The sequence below is a fragment of the Hydractinia symbiolongicarpus genome, chromosome 6 (genome assembly GCF_029227915.1).
Source record: "Hydractinia symbiolongicarpus strain clone_291-10 chromosome 6, HSymV2.1, whole genome shotgun sequence".
NCBI lineage: Eukaryota > Metazoa > Cnidaria > Hydrozoa > Anthoathecata > Hydractiniidae > Hydractinia > Hydractinia symbiolongicarpus.
Window position 1 is genome coordinate 9,418,009 of NC_079880.1, and position 26,764 is coordinate 9,444,772.

Below are 26,764 nucleotides of genomic sequence, written 5' to 3' on the forward strand. Positions count from 1 at the left end.
CTATCGAATCCATCCTGGCACCACTCCACAGATGGTCATGGATGGCATTTTCAATACGGTCATCAAATACCACCCAAAGCTCATCCTCAAAGACGTATTTTACGCAGTGGTTCCCGACACACGATTCAAAGGCAGATTTGATGTTGTGTTTCAGAAGCCAGAGATCAAAGTTACTCTAGTGAAACACGGCTGCCAAATCGGTCAATCCACCATCAGGGGAAGGATGAGTGAATTTACCAGAGTCTACATCCCAAACGCTCCGATTTGGGTGAGTCGTGCACAGATCGAGAGGTGCTGTGTTTCTACGGTGAATCCCAAAACACTTCCTACAGAGTTGACAAGAACGGCATAAGGATAGGCGGCGTGGTCTCATTCATAAAAACTCACGCAAACGAAACCATACCTAACTTCGTAAAACTTGCCGGACAGTGGTGTGCTCTGTTGTATAACGGACGACCGATCAGATGCAATAAGTGCAACGACAGGACACACCCAGGCTCGTGCACCACACCAAAGGCATCTCCAGTGAAGTCACCACAACAGCAGCCTTCACCTCACCCCGCCGAGGACACACAAAACCCACCAAGCGACCCACCGATCAACACCGAGCCGGCAAACACCGCTGTGGAGGAAGCAAACGTGCCACTCGAGGCTGTGGAGGGAACAAACGTGCAACTCGAGGCTCCTCATAATGAAACACCTACTGAGGCCTCTCCACCACCCTCCGAAAAAGAAAAATCAACAAATGCCACACCATCCTCTGAGAAGGAAGACAACGATATTGAGGAAGCGACAACACCCCCCAAAACACCCGCAAAACCAGCCGAAAAAATACTAACGAGAACGGAGCGAAGGAAGAAACGCAACGCAGTGATGTAAGAGCCTTTAAATGTTAACTTTAATATTTATTTTACTCGTACTGCACACACCGGAAGGTAGCCCTGAACGCCCACTCAAATTTAACAGCACACGTCTTTCCTGCGGACGCAGTAGTAACAAACCTACTTTCCACACTTTCTTAATCTGTGCTTTCTCACAAACTTTGACGATCACTTGTGATCTTACTAATAGGCGTGAAGGGGTGTCTTTTGGTGTGTGGCTAGTACCAATAAGGTTCTGCACCACTGCCAGTTTTTATTTTCTGAACGCAAGTCAATCGCTAATTATGCGCCTTTTTCTCACATTTTTGCTGTGTTTTTGCAAAAAAATCTCAGGTTTTGGGCCTCCCCCAGCAATAACTTGTCTTGCAACATTTATTTTGACATCTAGCTACATTATTACGACTAGCTGCGATGCAAACTGCACCATGTTGCTTTATTATGTCGCTCCTTTATCTAAAAATCTACCTTTTACAGCGTGTAGAAAACACGCTTTCAGTCATACCAACTCTATACTTTCTGCGGACGCAGAAGGACAACTCTTGTTTTAGCGCGCTAGTACAACACCAATTTATGAACTTCTTAACGTTATTTATAATAATTATTATTTTACTCGTACTGCACACACCGGAAGATAGCCCTGAACGACCACCTAAACTCTCCAACAATACTCGCCTTTCTTGCGGAAGAATTAGTAACATTCTCCGCACCTCTCAAATCTGTGTTTCTTCACCAACTTCCACGCTTAATTGTGCCCTTAATTTTTGGCGTAAAGAGCCGTCCTTTGGTGTGTGGCTAGTACCAACGAGGTTCTGCTTAACTGCCAGGTTTTATTTCCTGAGCAATAGCCAAACGATATTTATAGGTCACTCATGCACATTTTTGCTACTTTTTTACAACCAAACGTCAGATTTTCGGCCTCTTACAGGCACAATCGGTCTTAACAAACTTTTTTTGCTATCTAAAGGCATTCCTAAGGTTACCCTTAATGCAAACTGCGCTATATTACTTTTTTATATCGTCTCTCTATTGAGAGGCTATCGTTATCAAGTGTATAGAAAACACACTTTCCAGATATGCGGACGCAAAAGGACAACTCCTATCTTCGCGCGCTTTTACAGGCGCTCGGATGCAAAAGGACTCTCCTCCTTCTTCACCAAATTAGACCATACTAAAACCCAACAATACGTGATTACAGGATTCCACGACCAAAGCGACAAAGTCCGCAACCCACTGGAAACACTGCGAACCTGCGCATACCAAGCCAAATGGTTTGGCAGGAACAAATCGCTATACGATAACGCGACGGTCGATACCAAGGCTTACTTTCACAAGTGCCTTGCTTCGGCCGTCCTATCCCAGCAGATAATTGCAATGAAGCAAGGAAGCCTTGACAGTTTTAAAACCAACTTTCAAGAAGGAACTTTTTTCCAATATATCAATGGTCGTATTATACTAACCGTAACCTAATACATGTATTTATAATTTTTAACTAACGAAACTGTACTCATATAACTAAATACAACAGGTGCGGAGCAACATCGCTTCCACCTGCCCCTTCGGGGGAAAAACAAACAAAAAAAAAACTATTCAAAATAACGCTTTTTTTATTGAATCAAATAAATATTTCATCGTGCAGACTAACGATCTCTTCAGTTCAAGCGAATTTGACGCTAGCAACGGAAATGGTGAGTAACATTTACCTACTTTACAACATTTGATACCCCTAGCTAATAGAGAATGCTTGCTAAAGCATGGCCCGCTACCACGAGGAATTATTGATTAGTCCATACCCGGACGGGGCTGAAAATTCTGATGACGGTAGTGATCAACTGACGATCTCGCAATTTAGCTAGTATCTACAACTTAACAACCAATATCACCAATGTTATTGGATTATTAACAAAAAACCGAACATATGATAACCACAAAGTCACATGTTAAAAAAACGGAAACATGTAGGGGATTACCACGAGAATAGCGCCTTTGCTAAATTTTTTACATTACATACACATTTATGTTGAACTCTGCGTGGGAAACTTTCACATGTTTTTGTTTTTCTGACTTTTTGTTGTATTTTCTCAATATTATAATTTATAATCTGAAATACATGAGGACTGGACGTGGTTTCATGTAAATACTTATCGGTTCTAAACGTTTATTTTATTATTATTATTATTTGCTAACGCTAAAAAGTTCGTATTCTCACCAACATCTTCAGAATTTTTTTTCAAAAATCTATTTTTGAAAAATTGATCATACCAAAATGTGCTTCGATCGTAAGCCACATGTTAGTTTAACCCTTTACGTGGTTGGGTTGCCTTCTGGAAACAAGATATTCCCTCTTCGGTTCTAGACAGTTCCGGGACTTTTTACCAGATTTGTTCTTTTTTTCCGTAATCTTTGTTGGTAACTGCGTCCGTAAGGTCCGAAAATTTCAATTTTGAAAAATCAAAATAAAGATGGCGGATGTTGTAGTAAGACAGCCGGCAAGCCACGTTTTACCACTAGTTTTGTTTTTATTATATGGCAGGTGAAAAGGGGGTTTACCTAAGCTTTTTTAATTGATTTACGTTCTTCTTAAGTTGATAGAACTGTTTTAAAAGTTTGAAGTTCAGAACGAAACATTTGAGTACTGTATGAATTTTCAAAACTATTTGTTGCCCTATGGCAACTTTGCCAAAATCAAGTCATAATTTTTGATATTTTTGATCAAATGAATTGTACTCCTGTATCTTGAATACTTGTTTACTGTAGAAAATACATCATTTTGATACTTTTGGCTTTAAATATGACATATAATGACAACTTTGAATCTGCTTGCCTACCCCTACTTTGGGCAAAATCACAGTTTTTTGAAAACGTCAATGTGCTCTTTTTTCGTGGCCTTGCCTATCCTTACCTTTTCAGGTCAGACGTTTCGACATCACATTTGACTGACTTTACCGCAAGACGAAGGCATTTACACAAAATAAATGGTCTTCTTTCATAATAGTACTTATTATAGGTCTTAAATTGTTGGTATTTTATGTCAATTATACAATTCTTTTTTTTTAGCTAAATGAAAAATGAGTAAAAAATTTGAGAAGCAAGCCGTCAAGAATATTCGTTACAATACAGAGGAAGCAGTACAATTTATTCTTGCTCCTGGCTCTGATTCTGAGCTTTCAGAGCTTGAGGATGAAGATGACACTGAGACTGATGAAAACCTAGTCCTAACACCTAGAGTTCAAGAATCAACTGACCTATCTGAAGACGAAGAAGAGTATCAAAGTGACCAATCGAAAGATTCAGTAGCACCCCAGAATACTCAAGAATCATCTCAATCTACATCTAGAGGATCGAAGAAGAAATTAAATTCCAAAGTATCAAAACCAGTTGAAGATATTCTTAGTGATGAGGAAAATGTTGGTGATCCACATCAATTACGTCGCAGTAAGCGCCAAAAAACAACCGTACAACCAAACTATATTGACACAGCAAGTATTTCATTCGATTCCGAAACAGCAGAAAATGAACCAGGATCAGTGTCATTACAAAGTGACTCGGATACTTCAGAATCAGAATTAAGCAATCCATCAACCAAAAAGACAAAATCAAATTCTAATAAAGAAAACCACACATGGCGATGGAGAGCCGGTGCACCACCCGAAATTGATACTACTTTCAAAGGTGATGCTTTCAGCAGACCACCTGAAAACTTTGACGAAATGAATCCAATAGACTTTTTCAGAATGTTTTGGACAGTAGAACAGACAAACCTCTACAGCGTGCAAAACCAAGGAAGTTCAATAAAAGCCACCCAGGAGGAGATTGAACGATTCTTAGGGATCCATATTTTGATGGGGATTGTCAAGCTTCCAACCTATCATGTATTGGAAGACGGAGACCAGATATGAGAAAGTAGCAGATGTAATGTCGGCAAAACGTTACATTGATCTTCGCAGGTATTTACATGTTGTCGACAACACAACAAAAGAACAACCTGAAAATAAAAACGACAAACTCTTCAAAATCAGGCCAGTCCTTGAGGCCATTCAGGAAAATTGTTTCAAAATTGAACCAGAACCCGTGCAATCCATTGATGAGCAAATTATACCTGCTAAAACAAGCGAAGTGGGATACGGCAATATAATCCAAAAAAACGAAAAAAATGGGGTTTTAAAATGTTTGTTCGTGCAGGACAATGTATAAATTCTTCCTTTATGCTGGAAAAAATGGAAAAGATGAAAATTCATCCTGTGAAAATGTTGTTCTGAGATTGATTGAAAATCTCCCACACCAGAAAAATTTCAAAATTTGTTTTGAGAACTGGTTTTCAACATTGTCCTTACTCCTACAGTTGAAAGAGTATGGGATTTTGACCTGCGCAACGATGAGAGCAAATCGTTTGGCAAATCCTCTTTCCTCAGAAAAGGAATTACAAAAATCGGGGAGAGGAAGCAAATCTCACAAGGTTGACAAAAATTCAGGCATTATGCTAATGCGCTGGTTCGACAATAAAAGTGTCCAACTGGCGTCAACCTACTGCTCCTTTAAACAGAGTGGCACTGTGAGAAGATGGGATGCTAAATCAAAAAGTCATATCCAGGTCCCCTGTCCTGAAATTGTTAGGGAGTATAACTCTGCAATGGGTGGGTTGACTTGGCTGATATGTTGATTGCATTATATCGCTCTCCAATGAGAACAAAGAGATGGTACCTGAAAGTTATCATTCATGCTCTTGATATGTGCAAAGTCAATGCCTGGATTCTTTATCGCAGATATGCTGACCAACTTCGTATCCTAAAGAAAAATCAATTCCCTCTTCTAGCTTTCTCGAGCAAAGTATCTACTGGCCTTACTGTTGCATCAAAACCTTTGGAGCGATCTGTTGGTCGACCCAGGAAGCATAAGTCTATAGAAGATGCTGTTGCAGGACCAGGACGACGTGTTTTGACACCAACACCAGTAAATTGTGTTAGAACTGATGCCACAGCGCACTGGCCATGTTATCGTGATACAAAGGGTCGATGTAGATTTTGCAAAAAGGGTATTATTTTAACTGCTTGCATGAAATGTGAAGTCCACCTTTGTTTCACATCCGAAAGAAATTGCTTCTATGACTTTCATCACCATTAGACATATGATTGAACACTTGAAATATGGACATCTTTCTTTTTCGTATTTCAAATTAAAGAGTAAAATTTTGGTAATATATTTATTTTGTTTCACATAGCTATAGATACATTTTAGAGTTTTTGATTTCAACCAATGCCAACGAGAATTCTAAGTTAGGTATATAAATTGAATCAGCTAATGCAAAAATCCGTTTGTGATTGTTGTGTTTTGTTCTTTTTTTATTAGTTCAAAAAAACTAATATCTCATATATAACCTTTTCTAGAATTTTTTGCCTTCTATATTATTTGTTCACTAGTATATGTACGTTATTTTTGTTCCATGTCTTTTCAATATTCACTATTTCATCTCAAAAATTGCTTGTTTATCTTTTTGTTACATGCCCTGATTTTCAAGAACAGGCTCACCATAATTTTAGTATGGACAAAATGTTTCGAACATGTAACAAAAAGTTTTTTTTCTGCACAACTAAATTAACAAATTGGGACAATGTTGCCATCTGGCAACAAATAGTTCATTAAATTCCTATCAAAATCATTAGAATCACATCACACAAGGTCTAGTTTGTAAATTACATTGATTTCCAACATTTTTTCGAAATTTTTCTAACTCGACGACGTTAAGGTACGGTCTGCAAAATACACGCTTTTTACTTTTTGAATTTTTGCTGACTTTGTTGCTTTGTTATAATGATTTTGTTAACCGCTGTACCAAACTCGAATTATATTTCGTCAGTAGAAACCCTTCGACTTTCATAAAACATATCGTCCCTTGGATAATGTTGGCTCTTTCATGGGAAATGTGAGAAGGTTTAAGAGGTATGGAAAATAGTATATTTTCGCTTAGGGCTGGCTGAATTTTTACAATCAGGTGTTCAAACTTTATTTTTATAATACCCAAACACATGCTTTGCCCATATCTTACATGGTATATATCCAGATTAAAGAGGAAAGTATTAATATTTTAGGATTTCCCCCCTTAAATTTGATTATTTTGACGTTGTAGCTGCTTTTTGGGATGATATTAGGTTTTCTGGTTAACCTGTGACTTATACCATGTGAGAAATGTTAAAAGTATTGTTTTTACTAAGTATTTTAGTTATTTGTTTGTTTTATTAAGCAAAATTCAGCTAGCCCCAACCATATTTTTTCTCTGGTGTCTTTCAAAACTTTCCAGTAGCCGCCATTACCTGGTCTGCATTTTTCTGGAGAAGACTTTATATGCCGCGAAGGTCCCTGCCGCCATATTTAACAAACCTTACCCAGGCAACAGATTAAAAAAAAAAACGGTTTGTAGCTAGTTTGTTTGTTTATACATCTGATAAAACAATAAAAAAGAGTCAGTATTAGCTAATCTTAGTCCAGAATCTAATTAATCTAAGTTCTGTCTAGCTAACAAGCTAGGAGAAATGATTTATATTTTGTGAGGGAAGCATATGAACAAGCAATTTCAGACTTAGCTAGCTAGCATAATTTTCTTTTATTGTACTGGGCAAGTTGAATTTTAAACCCTATGACAGTCAGGGAAATCCTCTTAATTAATCTGTACAGCTTAATTTAGATGTCGGCTTAATTAGGATGTATGATACAGTCTAATTAGGCGTTTTACAGCTTAGTTAAGATGTACAAAACTTTGATCGTCTAAAACACACACTTAACTGAATTTTAGCATCTATCTAACTGAATAAATCCAATATTTCCGGCATATAAACATCTCCAGTACATTAGTTTTTTCGTAGCACCCCGGAGATCCGCTAAATTTGAAGTTTTCAAAATATCCGCTTAAATAGGATGCATCACGTGACGTGACATTCTAACTAGGATGCAGTACAGCTTAAATAGACTATCACTAACAATGAACCATTGTTTATAGTTCATATCTTTTGAACCCGGGGTGCTGGAAATACCGTTCTTCTTTTATAATATAGTGGTGAAACTGACGATGAAAGAGATGCAGCGGTGATTCTGCTAAAATTTACATTTTTCGAGAAATCAGGGAAAAACTTTTTTACCTCCTAATTTAGATGTATGTCACCTAATTAAGCTGTATGATACAGCTTATTTAGGAGATCTCCAAATTAAGCTATACAGCTTAATTAAGAGGATTTCCCTGACTGTATGACACCTCTATATGATGCCCACTTTTTTCTTTGCGACTTCTTTCCGTTTAAAACACTTCTTACTGAAAGTGTGAAACACTTTCTCTTTTACAAACTTAAACATTTCCAGACCAAATTCTTGTTTGTAATATTGATTCAGCTTGATTGATCTGAGTTGTGTAGATTTGCTTGTTTTGATTTTGCTTTTAAAAATTCACTTTCCTGTAAATTAGAAACAGTTTCTACTTTTCAGCGGTGTTATTTCAATGTTAACTCTTATCCAATCAGAACGCAATCTCCAGTTCAAAATAACTGCCTTGTATTTAATACCCGAAAGGGTCTTACATTTAAAGTTAAATTTAAAACTTGTTTTCTGTCACTTTTAAGAATCAAAAAGTTATTTCACAGCTCATTTGCCAACAAATATGTCATCATTTTATAAGAACACAAAAAAATAAGAACAGCCTCAAGCTCAAATTATTTTTTCACTAGGAACAACCTGGGTCTGAATTTTGCCCTATAATAAACCCATCACAAACTTATGGCTTGCTTGTTCATGAGCACAATTATAGAGTTCCCTCAGCAACAAAAGACCTAAAATTATTGCATAAATTGGAATAAAATAAGGAATTTTTAAGTTGTAAAACAGATAAGAATAAGTTAGGCTGGAAGAAGTATCAAAAAATATGAACAGCTAGCCTGATTTTAATCGTTCTCATTGAAAAAATGTGTTTTCAGCTTGAAATGTTTCTTAAAGAAAATCTATGTATAGATTATGTTTTAATATTCTTTACTTTGTTTTGTAAATGTAATTCACATGCTTGATACTGGTTCAAATCCAGTTCCTTTACAAAAAGGGTAGCTCAATGGTAGAGCAAAGCATATTTATTGTTAAATTTTCTTTTTAATTTCAATTATTTTATTGGTTATGGTTATTTTTAAAAACCATACTTTTGTATAGCTATAGCTAGTAGAATATGATATCAGTACATTCAGTACTGATATTTATCATATTCTACTAGGAAATACATCAATGTCAAATTTATTTTCTTGTATAGCTAGCCAGCTTTTTTTTATTTTGTTACTTTTTTTCTTCTTATGGCTCATCTAAGAATTATGAAAAGATCTAATAGCACAAAAACACTAATTTAAAAAAAAAAAGAAGCTATCAGGTATATTATTATTTGGCACATTTGGCATATTAATATTATTAAATTTCTGTTGCTTATTTTATTTTTTTCGTTTGTTGTTTTTCCCCCGGGTCTGAACTATACAGCGACAAAGTAACTGGTACACTGGAATACTCGTCCATGATTGGCTCGTTGTAACGAACAGAATAAAGTAGACGCGCAACGAAATGCATTCTGCTATGTAACACCCTCGTTTCCAGTGTCCTGTCTCTATAACTCTGATGCTTTGGGAACGAAATTGCTATTTTGTCCAATCACGTTTGCGTATTGCTAGGGCGGCAAAATACGATATTTTTTGTCAAGGCGGGAAGGAATAGCAGAAATTTTAGTGGCGGTATCGTAAATGTAGCGAAAATGTCGATTATTGATCCGCTTAGTTGTAGTTTTGTGAAAATAGGATCGTACGTCATTTTGACAACAGATACACCACTACAACAAATTCAGAGCGAAAATAAAAAAGGATTTAATGGTCGTGTTTATAACTACAGGTACAGGGAAATAAAGCAGAAATATGGTGACATTGTTAACTCTGTCGACTACAAGACCTTTATACGCAATTTTCCAAAATTAGTCGAAAATGTCCGCGGATTAGCAAAACGTAACCCGACCTTGAGAGACCAGTTATTAGAATGTTTTTCTCTGCAAGCTTGGTTCAATTTAACACCAGAGAAAAAAAAAAAACACACTTTCCAAAACTGCCTTGGTTGTCAAGAACAGCACCTACAACAGCTGACGTTATTTCCCGTTAAAAAGGCGTCGTTAAAAATTAAAGCCGAAAAAAGTGGTTTGTTCCAGAAAAAAGAAATTAAGGTTTGTTGTTTTATCATTAAATTTAAATAATACAATAAAATAAATAGGCTACATACATATAAAAACTATTTTTTAACGTATATATAGAATCGACTTGACTGTTATAAAAGCGGAGATGCCAAAAAAGAAACCCTGCATTATAAAGTACAGGTCTATAAAAAACTTCAATAAATCCGAATTCCAAAAAGACCTTACTAAGTCAATGGAGTTACAGGAAGTGAATTTCGCAAACTTCGATACAGCTTTTAAGAACGTAATTGAAAAACATATGCCAGTGAAGCAAAAGATGGTTAGAAACAATCATGCACCATTTATTACGAAGAGAGTACGCAAAGAAATTATGATGAGAAGTAGAAAAAGAAACGTATATAATTCGAATCCAACTGCTGAAAATTGGAACTCTTTTCGAATTCAAAGGAATAAGTGTGCAAAGATTGTCAGAGATGCAAGAAAGAATTATTACAGAAAACTTGACGTGTCGAAAGTTCGAGACAACAAAGCATTTTGGAAAATCGTGAAACCAAATTTCTCCGAGAAAGCAATCAAGGAAAATATAACTTCGTTAGTCGAAGATGATGCTGTTTTACGAAATAAAGTTGAAATTGCAAACGTCATGAATGATTATTTCGTAAATATCACAAGATCACTGAATGTAAACAACTTCCCTGAAAACAATCCAGGAACAGCTGATGATTGCTCTCGTACCGAGGTTGTTGCAATTATTTCAAGTTTCAAAGAACATCCGAGCATAAAAAATATCAAATCAAAATTCTCCAAAAGTGCTGACATGGACGAAATGAAATTCTGTCATGTTTCTGTTGAAAAATTAAAACTTTATATTGGTTCTTTAAAAAGTGGCAAGGCTTGTCCAGAGGGAGACATACCTGCAGATCTTCTCAAAGCTCACGCAAATGTTTTTGTTAAGCAGTTGAGTCACTGTTTTAATGACTCAGTAGATAGGTGCATCTTTCCTGAGTCTTTGAAATTTGCGGATGTGTCTCCACTCTACAAAGCAAAGTCTAGGGTCTGCAAAGAAAATTATCGACCAGTTAGTAAACTGCCAAACATGGCTAAGGTGTTTGAAAAAATCTTATTTGAACAGATAAGTGAGTTCATGGAGGGGAAAATGTCCCCTATCTTGTCTGGATTCAGGAAAGGATACAGTAGCCAACATGCTCTTTTATATCTAATGTGCTTTCTTCAAAAAAAGTTAGACTCTAAAAAGTGTGTTGCTGCCTTGCTCATGGATCTAAGCAAGGCTTTTGACTGTATTAACCACAAGCTACTTATTGCTAAGCTTCATGCCTATGGATTTTCTTCTAGTGCATTATCTTTTATTTGGAGCTATTTAAAGCAGCGCTTTCAGAGAGTAGGTATTGATGGGGTTTTTGGTTGTTGGAAGGAAATTTTTTCTGGTATACCACAGGGGTCAATTTTGGGGCCGTTACTGTTTAACATATTTTTAAATGATTTTCTTTTTCAATATGACGTGAATATGCCGCCCTGCTCTGATATTCCAGTGTGTAACTATGCTGACGATAATACGTTTTGTGCATCAGCTGAAACCTTTCACGAAGTAAAATATATGTTAGAACAACTTTTTAGGTCAGCAGCTTTATGGTTTTCCGATAATGGCTTGCAACTAAACGCAAGCAAATGCGATTTTATATTATTCGGAAAGCCAGAAAGTCCACAAATCCTGCATTTAAATTTAAATGGAGCAATTTTATCTGCATCCAAATGTGTAAAGCTTCTTGGTATTAAATTTGACAGTCAACTTACTTTTGCAGATCATATAAACACACTGTGCAAAAGAGCTAGCTGTAAATCTAATGCCCTGAAGAGAATTTCCTGGGTTGTTGATAATAAACAGAAAAGTTTATTATATGCAACATTCATAGCATCTGAGTTCAATTATTGTCCTTTAGTCTGGGGATTTAATAGCAGGAAAAAGGGCAAGGTCTCAGTCTAAAGTGGAATCCATTTCTTCTACGAAAAGAATTCATATGCAACATTGTAGACAATTACTAAAAGAGGTCTACAAGACGAAATGGAAATTGAATCCTTCCTACATGGAAGGTGTGTTTCAGTTTAGAAATGATACTGGATATAATTTAAGGTCATCAAGTGCTTTAGTTAGACCTAGAATAAAATCTTCAAAATATGGGCTGCAAACATTTGGATATATAGCCTCCCAATTATGGAATTCTCTTACTGATGAAATCAAAGTCTTTGGAGGCAGAGTCAGTCAAAGCAGAGTCTTTGGTTAAATTCTGTAGAGTTATGGGCGAATTTTCTTCTTTCCAATGCAAATGTCGGATCTGTGCAGAATACATAATTAATTTAGGAATTATTTAATTTTTCGTTTAAACAGTCGATTTTAATTAGTCTTAATAGACTAACCATCTTCACCAGTAGAGTCTTTCATGTTTTTCAGCCAAAAAGCTTCCGGATTGATTCTACTAGAGAAATGGTATTTTATTATTATATATTATTAGTTTTTTTTTTATTAGTATATTTTATTAGTATATTTTAAATCTTTTGTACATTATCGACTATAAATAAAGCAATCTAATTTAATCTAATCTAATCTAATGCTGTATGCGTACTTGATGACGAGTTTGCATCTAAGTACAATACGTCATTTACATCCCAGTTTCAAACGTTGGTACTGGAGAAAGAAGAAAACGAAAAACGTGATCTTTTGCGCACCGTTAAAAAAGATATTGAGAATCAATGGTCAGAAACAGCAGTTGAACGGTAACCAGATTACATTAGTAACCAATTTCGACATCTAAAACAGTAAACACACAAGAATTAACGACCTTAACTTATAATTTGCTGTTTAAATTTTTAACATTTCAGTACTTTGCAGTAATTCTAATAAGAATGTTGATATCATAAAAACTGTCGAATGTGCGTTAATTTAATTGCAATATTTTTTATAGCGCCTATGGAGTCCCTGTCTCCCTAAGACACAGAAACAAACTGCGTTTACATTCAAGCTTTGAAAATAAGGTTGATGCTATAAATCGCACAAATGAAAATGTCGCAAAAAAAACTCAGGTAAATAATGTTCTAAACTAATTGTATACAATCATAAAATGGCACTTTATATATGGGTAATGTACGCTTTTTGTAGGGCTTAAAACGACCATACGATCATACTGGACCACTGGAAAACTTCCAGTGGAACAAAAAAGAGTGTATGGAGGAAGTCCAGGGCTATGCAGACGGACACAAAATTAACTTTGCCGATCTAGCAAGGCGACATAAACTAAGAAATATGAACGGTCAGTATACTTGGCAAAATGTTTTTAACAATTTATTTCCAGCGCAAGCAAAAATTATGTCTTTTTGACATAAGAAATTCAAAATTATTAAGGCATGTAATAATTTATTTATTATCAACGACTTTAATATTTATTTATATGCTATTTAGGGTCACTGCCAAGAAATCATGGACAGGTCATGAAAAAACTCCTATCGTTTAGCGGGTGAAGGCGAAAAAAACGCAGGTATATATGAAACAAACTTCATTTATCTTGATGTTTAAAGTAGTTTCGTGAGAGACATATTAATTGTACAATTTTTTTAAAGACTTTACATATTTAGACTCAACATCAACAACTTTAAGGATATTTCCCTACCAGTGGATGCAACGAATGACAAAGTATTTGAGACATTAAAAGGGAAAATTTTGAATGGAGAATACTCACTTGGTGAACTTCTAATTCCACAAAATTTCACCAGGGTGGTTCTAAAAGAAAACAAAATTATGGAGGAAACAGTGCAAGTGAGTGGACGAAAAATGTCACTAAAGAAAATACGGGAAGACATGCTATAAAAACATCTACCCTTCATGAGATTTAGGTTATTATCTCACTGTTTGATCCTTTTAGCAGTCCTTTATTTTCAATAATTTTGGGCTAGTGGCTAGCTTGCACAATTTCTTTTATCTTTCAGGAGAAATAATGAATGTTAAGGTTAACCTATTGATAAGTCTAAAAAATTTCAAAGATCTTAATAAACATTTTTTTGTTATTAGGTCAGATGCTGATTACGACAACATGTCGAAAGATGACGTTATAAAACATTTAAAAAGAATTGGAGAATACAATTCTGAAAGCTGTTTTAAGAAATTAAAACATTCTTTGAAATGTTTTGAAAGACGACGTCACTTAATATTTTGGCATGATGGATCCTCGATTGCTAGTCATAGTCACCTTTTAATGCTTGTGTCATGCATGTACGATCCTGCTTTGTTCCTAACCGACGAAGAATATTATTTAAATACCAATATAAGAATAAATGTACAAGCCATTGTGGAAAAACCGGAGCTTTACCTCTTGGCAAGATGCCCTTCCACAGATCAACAACTTCTATATTCGAATGAACGTATTAAGGACATCATGGCCATGGAAGAAAGCATAGGATATGACATTATCGATGTTATGCGTTTCTTTAAGGGTGATAGTCCTGCAGCTTCATTTTAATCAGGTCAGCAGAAAGGTGGAAATTACTTTTGCTTCTCGTGTCCGGTGGATGCAGATTGTGTTGCTAGTCTCGTACATACCTTCAATTTAAAGCATCTTTCTCTACAAGATCGTATCAGATCGTATCAAAATTTTCTTGTGATCTTCCTGCAAAAGAATTAAGCCATTTGTTGCAAGCAGAAATGCATGGCATTCAACGACTTCCGGCATTGGTGTTTGGCAAACACAATTGCTCGTTGTCAGAACTTAACTTAGAAATATGAAGTGTTGAACAATGAGCCCCTACATGATGTATCAAATCACATACATAAAAACTGATGTTGCAAAAAAATTACACCATCTTCTAACACAATATTTTAACTTCCTTGTAGAGACAAAAACAACCTCACCGAGTGTTCTTGGTATAACAAAGAAAGTATTCTTGAGGAACAAAACTACACACCGCAAACCTCTACCAACACCAAAACTAACGAATCTACTTGAGGACATCAAAATGGAGGAGTTTAATATTAGTGAATTCGCCACACAGCCAACTGTTTCGCTAATCACGACCTCCACAAAATCAAACAGCAAACCAACACTTAACACTAAAAGAGACGTTGACGAAATAGAACAATACATTTTAAACACAAAGCGCCACCTAGATACGAGTACGAACAAAGAAAACAAAAAGACCGACTATATTGATGAGACAAAAAAGCTCTTAGATTATAATCGGCAATTGCAGATTCTCGAAATGCATCTCGCTGCTGGGACGGTTCCCTTTGGGCTAAAAATCCAGGTTCGCTCCACTATGAGTTTACCTGCTGAATTAAAAAATGAATGGAATGCCACCGTGCATTCATGTAGCAATACCTTGCTGCAAATTCTAATAAAGCACCATAGAAACAATGTAAAAAAGTGCAAAGAGGAGAGAGAGTCTTTGAAAAAGGAATTCTCTTCAGACGAACTCAACAATTTAAACAAATTATGCACACAACAACACAACGAATCGCTTACATTGAGAAACAATAAACTGAAAAGGAAAAACAGTAACCAGACTGATTTCCATGACACACCGCGAACAAGACCCTTTGTACAACAAAGCAAACGTCAACCTAATCAAACCAGCTCAAAGAACCTAAAAAACCAACCGCCTCATCAGCGAAACCACAACCCATGACAAGATACCAATTGGGAAACATTAAAACATGCTCAACAAACTATAATATGAACATTAATTTTAACCAAAGGAAAAACGTTGTTAAAAAAAGTTTTTATAGAAAAATAAAAATGAAAACTTTAAACTCACTAGTTGTAAATTTATCTCACCTCAATTTATCCAATGCGGATATATCTGTTCTCAATAAAGGACTTAAGTACGTCCCAACACCCTCAGCTGTCAACACATGTCAGCCTGTGAAAAATGCTTTTGCGAACTTGCGCAATCGTATGGCAACAAGGTATTTTTTTATTAACAAACCACACCCCCGCAATGAGCTCCATAGAAAATCTAACTGGCTTGCACCTGAACCACAACATAAAAACCTACAAAACTTTTTTGCCCTGGTAAAAAGAGATTTATGCGATTTTACCACTAAATTTCCCCTGTTGAGATGCCAGAGTTAATCTTACTCGTAGCAAAAGGAAAAGTCTATTAAAATTATCAAAAAACCGAAATATAGTGATTAAAAAAGCTGATAAGGGTGGTCGTGTAGTCATCATGAGTAAAGATGACTACATTAGAAAAGTTTATGACCACCTCTCCAACAACAAATATTACGCAAAAATGAAAACTGACCCTAGCAAAGACCTTAAAACTAATATCAACAGTTTCATAGAAATTTCATAAAAGTTTCATAAAATTTCAGTTTAATTTAAATCATAGAAGTTTCATAAAAATGTCGCCACAACGTAAACAAAAACACGGCCAAATTTATAACACCACCTGAAAACACTGGAATGCCCCTATTTTACATACTGCCAAAAATTCATAAGGATGGCATTCCAGGACGACCAATAGTTTCAGCCGTTAACTCTATAACTGAAAATATTTCAGAATTTTTAAATCTTTGTCTGCAACCTCTCCTATCAAAATTACAATCCTATGTAAAGGAAACAAAACATCTAATACAAAGGTTACAAACCATACCAGCACAAAATAAACACGTTTTACTTGTATCAGCAGACGTATCCTCACTTTACACCAATATCCCTCAACAAGAAGGAGTTGATGCGTGTATTCATTTCATTAGAAAATACAGAAACACACTGCCTTCATTTACACCCAATGAACATGTAATACGAACGTTGTTTTCGTTTATACTGGAAAATAACTATTTCATGTTCCTAAATGAAATATATCTGCAGTTACTTGGCACAGCCATGGGTACGAAGGTGGCACCACCATACGCATCATTATTCCTGGGTCTTTTTGAGCAGGTGTTTATTTTCGATAAGTTTCCAAATTTAATCACTATATTTCTTCGTTTCCTAGACGACATATTCTTCATATGGGAACAACAGTGAAGAAGAACTACACAAATTTTTCATATATCTAAATTCAATACACCCTACAATAAAATTCACCTATGAATATTCAACAGAGGAAATTAGTTTTTTGGATACGACTATCTATTTAGATAAACGCTCGAGAAAACTCAAAACCAAATTATTTATAAAACCAACTGACAGCAGAGCACTATTACATTTTACGTCGTATCACCCTCACCATACCAAAAGGGGTATAATTTATTCGCAAGCACTCCGCTATCGCATGATAACAAGTCAAGATAGCATTTTAAAATGTGAGCTCGATGAACTTAAAAGTATTTTGCTGACCAGAGGATACAAAGGTCGGCTTGTTGATGAAATATTCGAGAAAATCGCCAAATTAAAGCAATCAGACGTACTTTCTAACTCCACGCACAAGTTTAATAAAAAACGAATACATTTCAGAACCGCTGACAATAGTGGTGATGCTGACAGAGAGCAAAACAAAGATAAACACATTCTACCTTTTATTTTACCTTACCACGAAAAATTTACAACGCTTAAACGAATACTACACAAGTATTGGTTTATAATTGAGAGCGACCCTGCTCTGCGACTCGTTTTTCCAACCAAACCATTCTTGACTTTCACCAAGCATAAAAATTTACAGGAATATTTAATCAGAGCAAAGATGAGATCTGCTGACCACTGCCTTTCATTATAATTTTTATAATTTTTACGTTTATTCGATTTGTATAACATTCAGTTTATTAATATCATAATAAAATTGTTACACCCAAAACAGTTTTTTGATATTTTAGCAAAATACTGCATGCTAACGTTTTGCCGTTTTATTTGTTAGTCTGATATCCAAATATATATCATAGCCTGTGGAATGGGTTGTAAAATTAATTTACAAACTAATTAATACACACAAAACCAAGTAACTATATGACCAAAAACTTAATAACAAACTCACATACGCGTGAAAATGAACATAATACGTGCATGTGTATAAATAATATTTGATAACTGTGTAAGCAGAGATAACTGGGTGCAGAAGTTAACTGTTACAACCTTGGTACTACCTTACTGTGAAACGATACGAAGAAAAAATTTCGTTTCCATAACAACATGACAAAATCTTCCATCTGCACTCACATTCGGTTTGACTAAAAAACTCTCATTTCTATGACAACTACACTCATCCACTTTAAATAAATCCATCAATAAATTAAACAATTACGACCTATAAAAGGGTTCCTGAAAATACAACTTATGCACTGAACCATATGGCTAGAATTTAACTTTTCATATAAGGCTGATATAGATTACAAATAAATATTCGTAGCACTGCAACGAGGTTGGATGTAATGATGAAATACTGATAATAACGACTTATATTATCTTAACAACACAGAAATCCTGTGTAATAAGTGATAGGCATATCATCTGGATTCAAGAAAGCATACACGAATGATAGAAACCTGGGCACTATTTTGCCTTGAAATGCTTTGAAGATAAAATTGCGTTTCTAAATCTGTGCGCACATTCAGTTTAAACATCGGTTTCTATGACAACTACAAGACTGAACAATAAAAAATAAATAAATAAAACCACCCTCAAACGGCCCTACCGAAGCAATATATAAGACTGAGAATGGCCATAAAACGACCTCTTACAACAGAAACAAGAACGTAGCAACACTATTCAAATTAACGCTTTTTTTATTGAATCAAATAAATATTTCATCATGCAGACTAACGATCTCTTCAGTTCAAGCGAATTTGACGCTAGCAACGGAAATGGTGAGTAACATTTACCTACTTTACAACATTTGATACTCCTAGCTAATAGAGAATGCTTGCTAAAGCATGGCCCGCTACCACGAGGAATTATTGATTAGTCCATACCCGGACGGGGCTGAAAATTCTGATGACGGTAGTAATCAACTGACGATCTCGAAATTTAGCTAGCATCTACAACGTAACACCAATATCACCAATGCTATTGGATTATTAACAAAAAACCGAACATATGATAACCACAAAGTCACATGTTCAAAAAACGGAAACATGTAAGGGATTACCACGAGAATAGCGCCTTTGCTAATTTTTTTACATTACATACACATTTTATTATTATTATTATTATTTGCTAACGCTAAAAAGTTCGTATTCTCACCAACATCTTCAGAATTTTTTTTCAAAAAATCTATTTTTTGAAAAATTGATCATACCAAAATGTGCTTCGATCATAAGCCACATGTTAGTTTAACACGTATTTATGACTTTATACTCAATAACACCAAAAAGATCAGCAAAACCACGCTGTGATTATACCGAAATGTCTTTCCAATTGGAAGGGCACCAGCAAAACCTCGCTATTGTCATACAAAAATGTGTATAACGCATGTTGTTCAAACATTTTACCATTGGTATATCCGATAGTGGTATTAATTCATTTTTTTTAAATAAACGCTCTTGTTTATTTCGATGTACATATCTCACAAACAATACATAAAAACTGATGTTGCAAAAAAACTACACCATCTTCTAACACAATATTTTAACTTCCTTGTAGAGACAAAAACAACCTCACCGAGTGTTCTTGGTATAACAAAGAAAGTATTCTTGAGGAACAAAACTACACACCGCAAACCTCTACCAACACCAAAACTAACGAATCTACTTGAGGACATCGAAATGGAGGAGTTTAATATTAGTGAATTCGCCACACAGCCAACTGTTTCGCTAATCACGACCTCCACAAAATCAAACAGCAAACCAACACTTAACACTAAAAGAGACGTTGACGAAATAGAACAATACATTTTAAACACGAAGCGCCACCTAGATACGAGTACGAACAAAGAAAACAAAAAGACCGACTATATTGATGAGACAAAAAAGCTCTTAGATTATAATCGGCAATTGCAGATTCTCGAAATGCATCTCGCTGCTGGGACGGTTCCCTTTGGGCTAAAAATCCAGGTTCGCTCCACTATGAGTTTACCTGCTGAATTAAAAAATGAATGGAATGCCACCGTGCATTCATGTAGCAATACCTTGCTGCAAATTCTAATAAAGCACCATAGAAACAATGTAAAAAAGTGCAAAGAGGAGAGAGAGTTTTTGAAAAAGGAATTCTCTTCAGACGAACTCAACAATTTAAACAAATTATGCACACAACAACACAACGAATCGCTTACATTGAGAAACAATAAACTGAAAAGGAAAAACAGTAACCAGACTGATTTCCATGACACACCGCGAACAAGACCCTTTGTACAACAAAGCAAAGGTCAACCTAATCAAACCAGCTCAAAGAACCTAAAAAACCAACCGCCTCATCAGCGAAACCACAACCCATGACAAGATACCAATTGGGAAACATTAAAACATGCTCAACAAACTATAACATGAACATTAATTTTAACCAAAGGAAAAACGTTGTTAAAAAAAGTTTTTATAGAAAAATAAAAATGAAAACTTTAAACTCACTAGTTGAAAATTTATCTCACCTCAATTTATCCAATGCGGATATATCTGTTCTCAATAAAGGACTTAAGTACGTCCCAACACCCTCAGCTGTCAACACATGTCAGCCTGTGAAAAATGCTTTTGCGAACTTGCGCAATCGTATGGCAACAAGGTATTTTTTTATTAACAAACCACACCCCCGCAATGAGCTCCATAGAAAATCTAACTGGCTTGCACCTGAACCACAACATAAAAACCTACAAAACTTTTTTGCCCTGGTAAAAAGAGATTTATGCGATTTTACCACTAAATTTCCCTTGTTGAGATGCCAGAGTTAATCTTACTCGTAGCGAAAGGAAAAGTCTATTGAAATTATCAAAAAACCGAAATATAGTGATTAAAAAGAGGTTGTACTCATCTAGAGAAATGCCTCTAAAAGCACAATTCTGCCTTTTTACAATCAATTAATTAAAAAATATAAAAAAAATAAAAAGGACACAACACATTTGAAAAGATGAATAGAACTTTAACCAAGGGCAGGTAGGTTTCAACCCATATTTCTGAACCTAAGTACCCTGGATGTCTAGCTAGGTCACCTTGAAGAGTTCCGCGGACGGTCATCAGCAGAAACTAGACATCTCTATCTTCCTAAAGTAAACTTTGACCACTTTCTGTTCAACTGTGCTATTCTTTGTTTTTAACTCAGGTAATAAGTGGAGTCGTTACTCTCTAAAGACAAGATCATGTGTGATCAAACCCCCCTGCTAATATTTTTTTTTAACTGGGGTAATAAGTGGAGTCGTTCCTCTCCAAAGACAAGACCTAGTATGATCAAACCCCTTTGCTAACTTAACTTTTATTTGATTTTGTTTTATTTTTGACTGGGGTAATAAGTGGAGTCGCCACTCTCCAAAGACAAGACTGAGTGCAGTCAAGCCCCCTTGCTGACTCCTTCTGGTTAACCGTGCGGATCCCGCCCCCCCCCCCCCCCTGACGGTTTTTTTTTAATAACTCCTGATTGCTTTCTTATATGGCTATGATACTTACTGAGTTTCAACATTTATCTATTAGCCACCTGCATGCTAAATTTTTAGGTCCCATACCTTTCAGAGGCTTTGATATTGGCCATTACTCGAAACTACCCCTAAAATCTCTATGAAATCCTTATAATGGGGAAATTATAAAAAATCCTGTTAGGATTATCCTTAGAACTTGAAACTTGCAACACAACTTTGTTTCATCAAGAAGAATCAATTTGAATGATTTTGACACGTGATTAATCCAAATTCCCGATTTTGTCGGATTTTACCCGAAAATCGGAAAAAAACGGATTTTCGGGCAATTTTTGGCAAATTTTTATTCGATCCATGTAAAAACCGGAAGATATGTTAAAAAAATTTTATTTAGCTTTCAGAAACTTTAAACAGAATGTAAAAATTCCCTCTAGAACAAAAGTAATTATATTTTGAAGCAGATAGTGGCATTTTTAACAATTTTCAAGCTTCTGATGACGTCACAATAAGGCGGTCATCACAGAAAATTACTGCTCTATTGTTGCAATGTATCCACCTGTGAACCATTTGGTCGAAGGCTATGGTTGTGTAGTGACCATTATTTAAGTTGCCGCAATGGTTGATAATAGCCCTTAATTGAAAATTTTTACAAAATTTCACTTCTCCATCTACGCTAAAAGGTATGGAAAGGGTAGTAATACGAGAGGCAATTTTTGACACAAGGCCGTTGGCACTGGCAAAACGTTTTAGCTGTAAAATGAGATGGGAACCGCACGACACTACCTCTTTTTCAACTAGAGCAGTTTGATGAGCGTTGCAAACATGGCAGAAGTAGGCATTGGTGTCTGACAACTCCTCGCTTTCAAAGAAATTATCTAAGGAAGATTGTAACGTAGGGTGCAGAGAAAGTTGGATGCATGGTGCTATAACTTCTAAGGAGCTGGTAATATGACATGAATTGCAAGTGGTTGATGTCCGTAGAGTTATCGCCACATTGTTTTCTTTGCTGCTGTATCTGACAACAATTTTTTTATGAATTCTGAAGGAAAGTTGAAAAAAGACCACAAGTATTACTATCAAGTACAGTTTCAAATGTTTGTTTTTAATTGCAAAAGCTGTTTTTTAATTGTGTGGACTTCACATTGGTTACATGCTGTTGAGGTTTTGTTTGATGTGAACTTCATCAATTCGAACATGGACAAAATGGAACAGTTTTATCTCCAAAACATTATACCAGAGTTATTGACAAGAAGACTAAAGGGTAAAGTTGTTAAAGCTCCACCTTCTCCTTCTCAAGAAAAATTGTATTGTCTCTGTCAGTCTGAATACAATCCTAATGACGAAACATTTATTGGTTGTGACTCCACATTTTGCAAGTATGAATGGTTTCATTTGAGCTGTGTTAAATTGAAAAGAGTCCCAAAAGGTTCATGGTGGCACCGTAGATTAGTGGTTATAGCTCTCGTACTCTGTGCGGGAGACCGGGGTTCGATTCCTCTTGACGGCGATTCAACATGGGCGACTAAATGTTACCATAGCCCTGGGTTAACCCAAGATATGTGAGGGAAATACCAACTTCTTACGGATGTAAAAGGTCGAATAACTTTATTGCGCCGAGCTGAAAGGTCTAGAAAAAAACGCCATTAATTCAAAAAAGCCCAGACCGCCTTTAAGAACAATCCATACAAGGCAGGAAAAGATCTTCTTGACCCGAAGTGCAAATCAGTTTTAAGGGTCGAACAAGAAACGCTGGATAACTTTAAACTTGAATCAGTTAAGGACAAATTGTATGATGTACCTTTAGGTAATCTAGATGGGTTATCATCCACTCCACCTCTTTTGAAATCGTTTCCAGTTTCTGTCTTTAAATATGAAGATTTTATGAAAGTTCTTGTCACTCGGCGAAATGGTTCTTCCCCAGACATCAATGGGATACCTTATAAAGTTTATAAAAAATGTAATAAAGTAAATACTGTTTTGTTTAATGTTTTTAAGTCTTGTTTCAAAAATTGTGTTGTCCCTATTCAATGGCGTTGTGCTCGTGAAGTTTATATTCCCAAATCAAAAACTCCTATGGAGTCTAATATTAAACACTTTCGATCTATCGCATTATTAAATGTCGAAGGCAAGCTTTTATTTAGCCTTGTATCAAGGCGATTAGAAGCTCACATTATACATAATAACATATTCATTAACACGTCGGTTTAGAAGGGTTGTATGGAGAAAGTCCCAGGATGCTGGGAACACATGTCAATGGTTTGGTCTGCACTTAAAGAGGCCCGGGCCAAAAAATCACACCTTGCAAATATATGGCTGGATATTGCAAATGCGTATCCTTCAATTCCACACAAGCTTATATTTTTTGCACTGGAAAGGTATGGAGTCCCTCAGAGTTGGATATCATTCATTAAGTCATACTATGTTGGTTTATATAGCAAATCGTTTTCTTTGTCTGCACCAAGCAACTGGCACAAGCATATGCGAGGTATTTTTGCAGGTTGCACTCTTTCCATCATTTTGTTTCTTGCTGGTATAAACAATATTCTTGAATACACTATTGCGGCACCGGCCCCAAATTATATTACTTCTAAAAACGTGCCCCTTCCTTGATATGGATGATATCAACCTAATGTCATCCTCTGTCTGTGGAGCGCAAAGCCTCCTTTCCAGGTGCGTCACTGCTTTAAAATGGGCTGGCATGAGTTTTTGCCCTCGTAAGTCAAGGAGCATAATCCTTATAAAAGGTAGATCTGTAAACTCCACACCTTTTTCTGTGTCTCACATCTCGTCACAAACCGACTTCTCTTCATTCATCCCGTCAATCCATTCATCGCCAGTTTGTTTCCTCGGTCGCATTATTGATGGTACGACTTCAGATGCTAAAGCAATCAACGAGCTAGATAATAAGCTAATAACCGGTCTTACAATCATATACGGTTCGTGTTTCGTAGGGACCCAAAAACTATGGATTTTGCAAAACCTTCTAATTCCTCGAATCCAATGGCTAATTCTTATTTATGAAGTTCCAATATCTCGGGTTACAAGGCTGGAGTAGAAGATCTCAACTGTCATTAGAAAATGGCTATCTCTGCACAATTCCACGTCAAATATTTGCCTATATAGCTCCTCCTCACCTTGTCCAATGCCAATTAAGAGCTTGACGTCATTGCTTACATGCTCTAAAATAAGTGGTCATTTACTTTTACGCGATTCCAAAGATCCTCTTGTGTCTAACAGTGCACCTACTTTGAAAGTTGGCATGTGGAAAGTGGACAACGCAGTAAGAACAGCAGAGGCAGAGGTGAAAATAAAGTCAGTCGTGGGAACTCCCCAGTATGGCAAAGCAGGCCTAGGGATTAACAAATCTTTTAAAATTCCGATTTCAAAACAGTGCTATGCGTATCGTAAATTAATATCGAACACAGCTTAAGATATCGATGAGGAAGGCAACATGGGTAGAGCATTGCAGTTGCAAGTGCAGGGTCAGTGGACGAGATGGGAAAATCTCAAAAAACGATCTATCTTGGAATTCCATTTTTGCCATGTCCCCACACTTGCTTTCCTTCTGTCTTGCTTCTACTTACGATGTTCTTCCCTCACCTAGCAATTTAAAGCGCTGGAACGTTTGTACTGAATCTGCTTGTGCCTTACGTTCCAATCAAGTATGTACAACAGCGCATATTTTAGGCGCTTGCAAGGTTGCTCTATCACAAGGAAGGTTCACTTTCCGACACGATGCTGTGCTTCGTGGGCTCCTGTTAAGTCTAGAGCGTTTTTCATCTGAAGTTGTCCCGGAAACGAAAAAGCACCTTAAAGTGTCATTTGTAAAAGCAGGTAGCTATTCATCCGCTAAAAGATCAAAACCAACTGGTCTATTCACCATGCTAGTGACTGGGTGATGTTAGCAGATCTGAATGAAGGATTTGTGTTTCCTGGCCATATTGCAATCACATCCCTCAGGCCAGACATTGTAATATACTCAAATTGTTCTAAGCGCATCATCATTATTGAACTTACTTGTCCTTGAGAGGAAAACATGGGATCCTGGCATTCCACCAAGCTTTTCAAATACTTCCCTTTGGTCGAGGTAATACGTAGCAACGGGTGGTTTCCGCATCTTTTTGCAGTAGAAGTGGGTGCTAGGGGCTACTCTTTAAGGTCTCTAACTTGCTGTCTAAAAAGCCTCGGTTTCGCTAGCAAATCTGCGTTTTTAACCGCCCGCAAGCTTGGCAATATAAGCATGAAAGCATCCTTTTGCATTTGGATTGCACGAGACTCACCACATTGGTCACAAGATCTTACGCACTGAAGTCCGCCAACATTGCCACGACCAAAGGATAGTATACCTCATGAAAAATCCTCGTCTGTTACCAAATCCATTAAAAGTCCATCTTCAGCCATCTCTGACATGCCAAAACCCACGGAACACCATAACCTTAGCCAGGAACTTAAACAAAAGGTGAGCATCGTTCACGCTGGTTTGATAAACAAGGGGAACACATGCTACGCAAACACCATTTTGCAAGCATTAACGGTTCTTCCAAGACTTTGGTCTCAATTACCATCAGAGTCCTCTTTGTCATCTCCTCTAGTAAAGTCTATAGTCCTAAATATGTCACTACTGAATCGTTCTCGTTCACCAATTGATCCTTCCAATTTCTTAGGAGCACTGCAAAACAGAATGCATGCTCTAAACAATAACGCGTTTTATCACAATCACCAACAAGATGTGCCCGAGATCCTTCAAGTTGTTTTTGACGAAATTATTGGATCTTCCCCTTTGGTTGACAATCTACTGTCTGTAACTGTGACCACAACAACGTCATGCAACTCCTGTTGTTTCTCCACTTCCAGGGAACAAAAGGATTCAATTCTAATTTTACCAACGTGTAAGTCAATAGCAGACTTTTTTAACAAATTTTTACAACCTCAAGAACTTCTAGGTGACAACAAGTGGTTCTGCCCCCAGTGTTCATCGCAAGAGGCCACAATTGAAACTCAGATTTTTAATTGCGGCGACTTCCTTGTTGTACAATTGTTAAGATACACATCAGTAAATGGGTCTTCTTTTAAAGACAACAAGTTAGTCAATTGCTTACCTAAAAGACATCATGTCTTAAAGGTAGCATCTAGTCATTTTAGAAGAAGCTTTGCAAGGGGGTTAGATTTTCTTATCTGGTCTTCGTGGTGTTACGCCCACGCATAT

General features: G+C 36.3%; 3 protein-coding genes across 3 annotated transcripts; all 3 read left to right on the forward strand.

Moving 5' to 3' along the window:
* The first annotated feature begins 4,793 nt into the window (after nt 1–4,793).
* Nucleotides 4,794–5,538, forward strand: LOC130647998 (uncharacterized). The gene is made up of 2 exons (XM_057454016.1): nt 4,794–5,066; nt 5,221–5,538. The coding sequence occupies exons 1-2, from the start codon at nt 4,794–4,796 to the stop codon at nt 5,536–5,538; spliced, it is 591 nt and encodes a 196-aa protein (XP_057309999.1).
* A 10,211-nt stretch (nt 5,539–15,749) lies between these two features.
* On the forward strand, nt 15,750–16,422 carry LOC130647999 (uncharacterized). The gene is made up of 2 exons (XM_057454018.1): nt 15,750–16,033; nt 16,212–16,422. Exons 1-2 carry the CDS (start codon nt 15,750–15,752, stop codon nt 16,420–16,422), a joined length of 495 nt encoding a protein of 164 aa, XP_057310001.1.
* A 110-nt stretch (nt 16,423–16,532) lies between these two features.
* On the forward strand, nt 16,533–17,787 carry LOC130648000 (uncharacterized). The gene is made up of 2 exons (XM_057454019.1): nt 16,533–17,012; nt 17,068–17,787. Exons 1-2 carry the CDS (start codon nt 16,533–16,535, stop codon nt 17,785–17,787), a joined length of 1,200 nt encoding a protein of 399 aa, XP_057310002.1.
* The last annotated feature ends 8,977 nt before the right edge of the window (nt 17,788–26,764 follow it).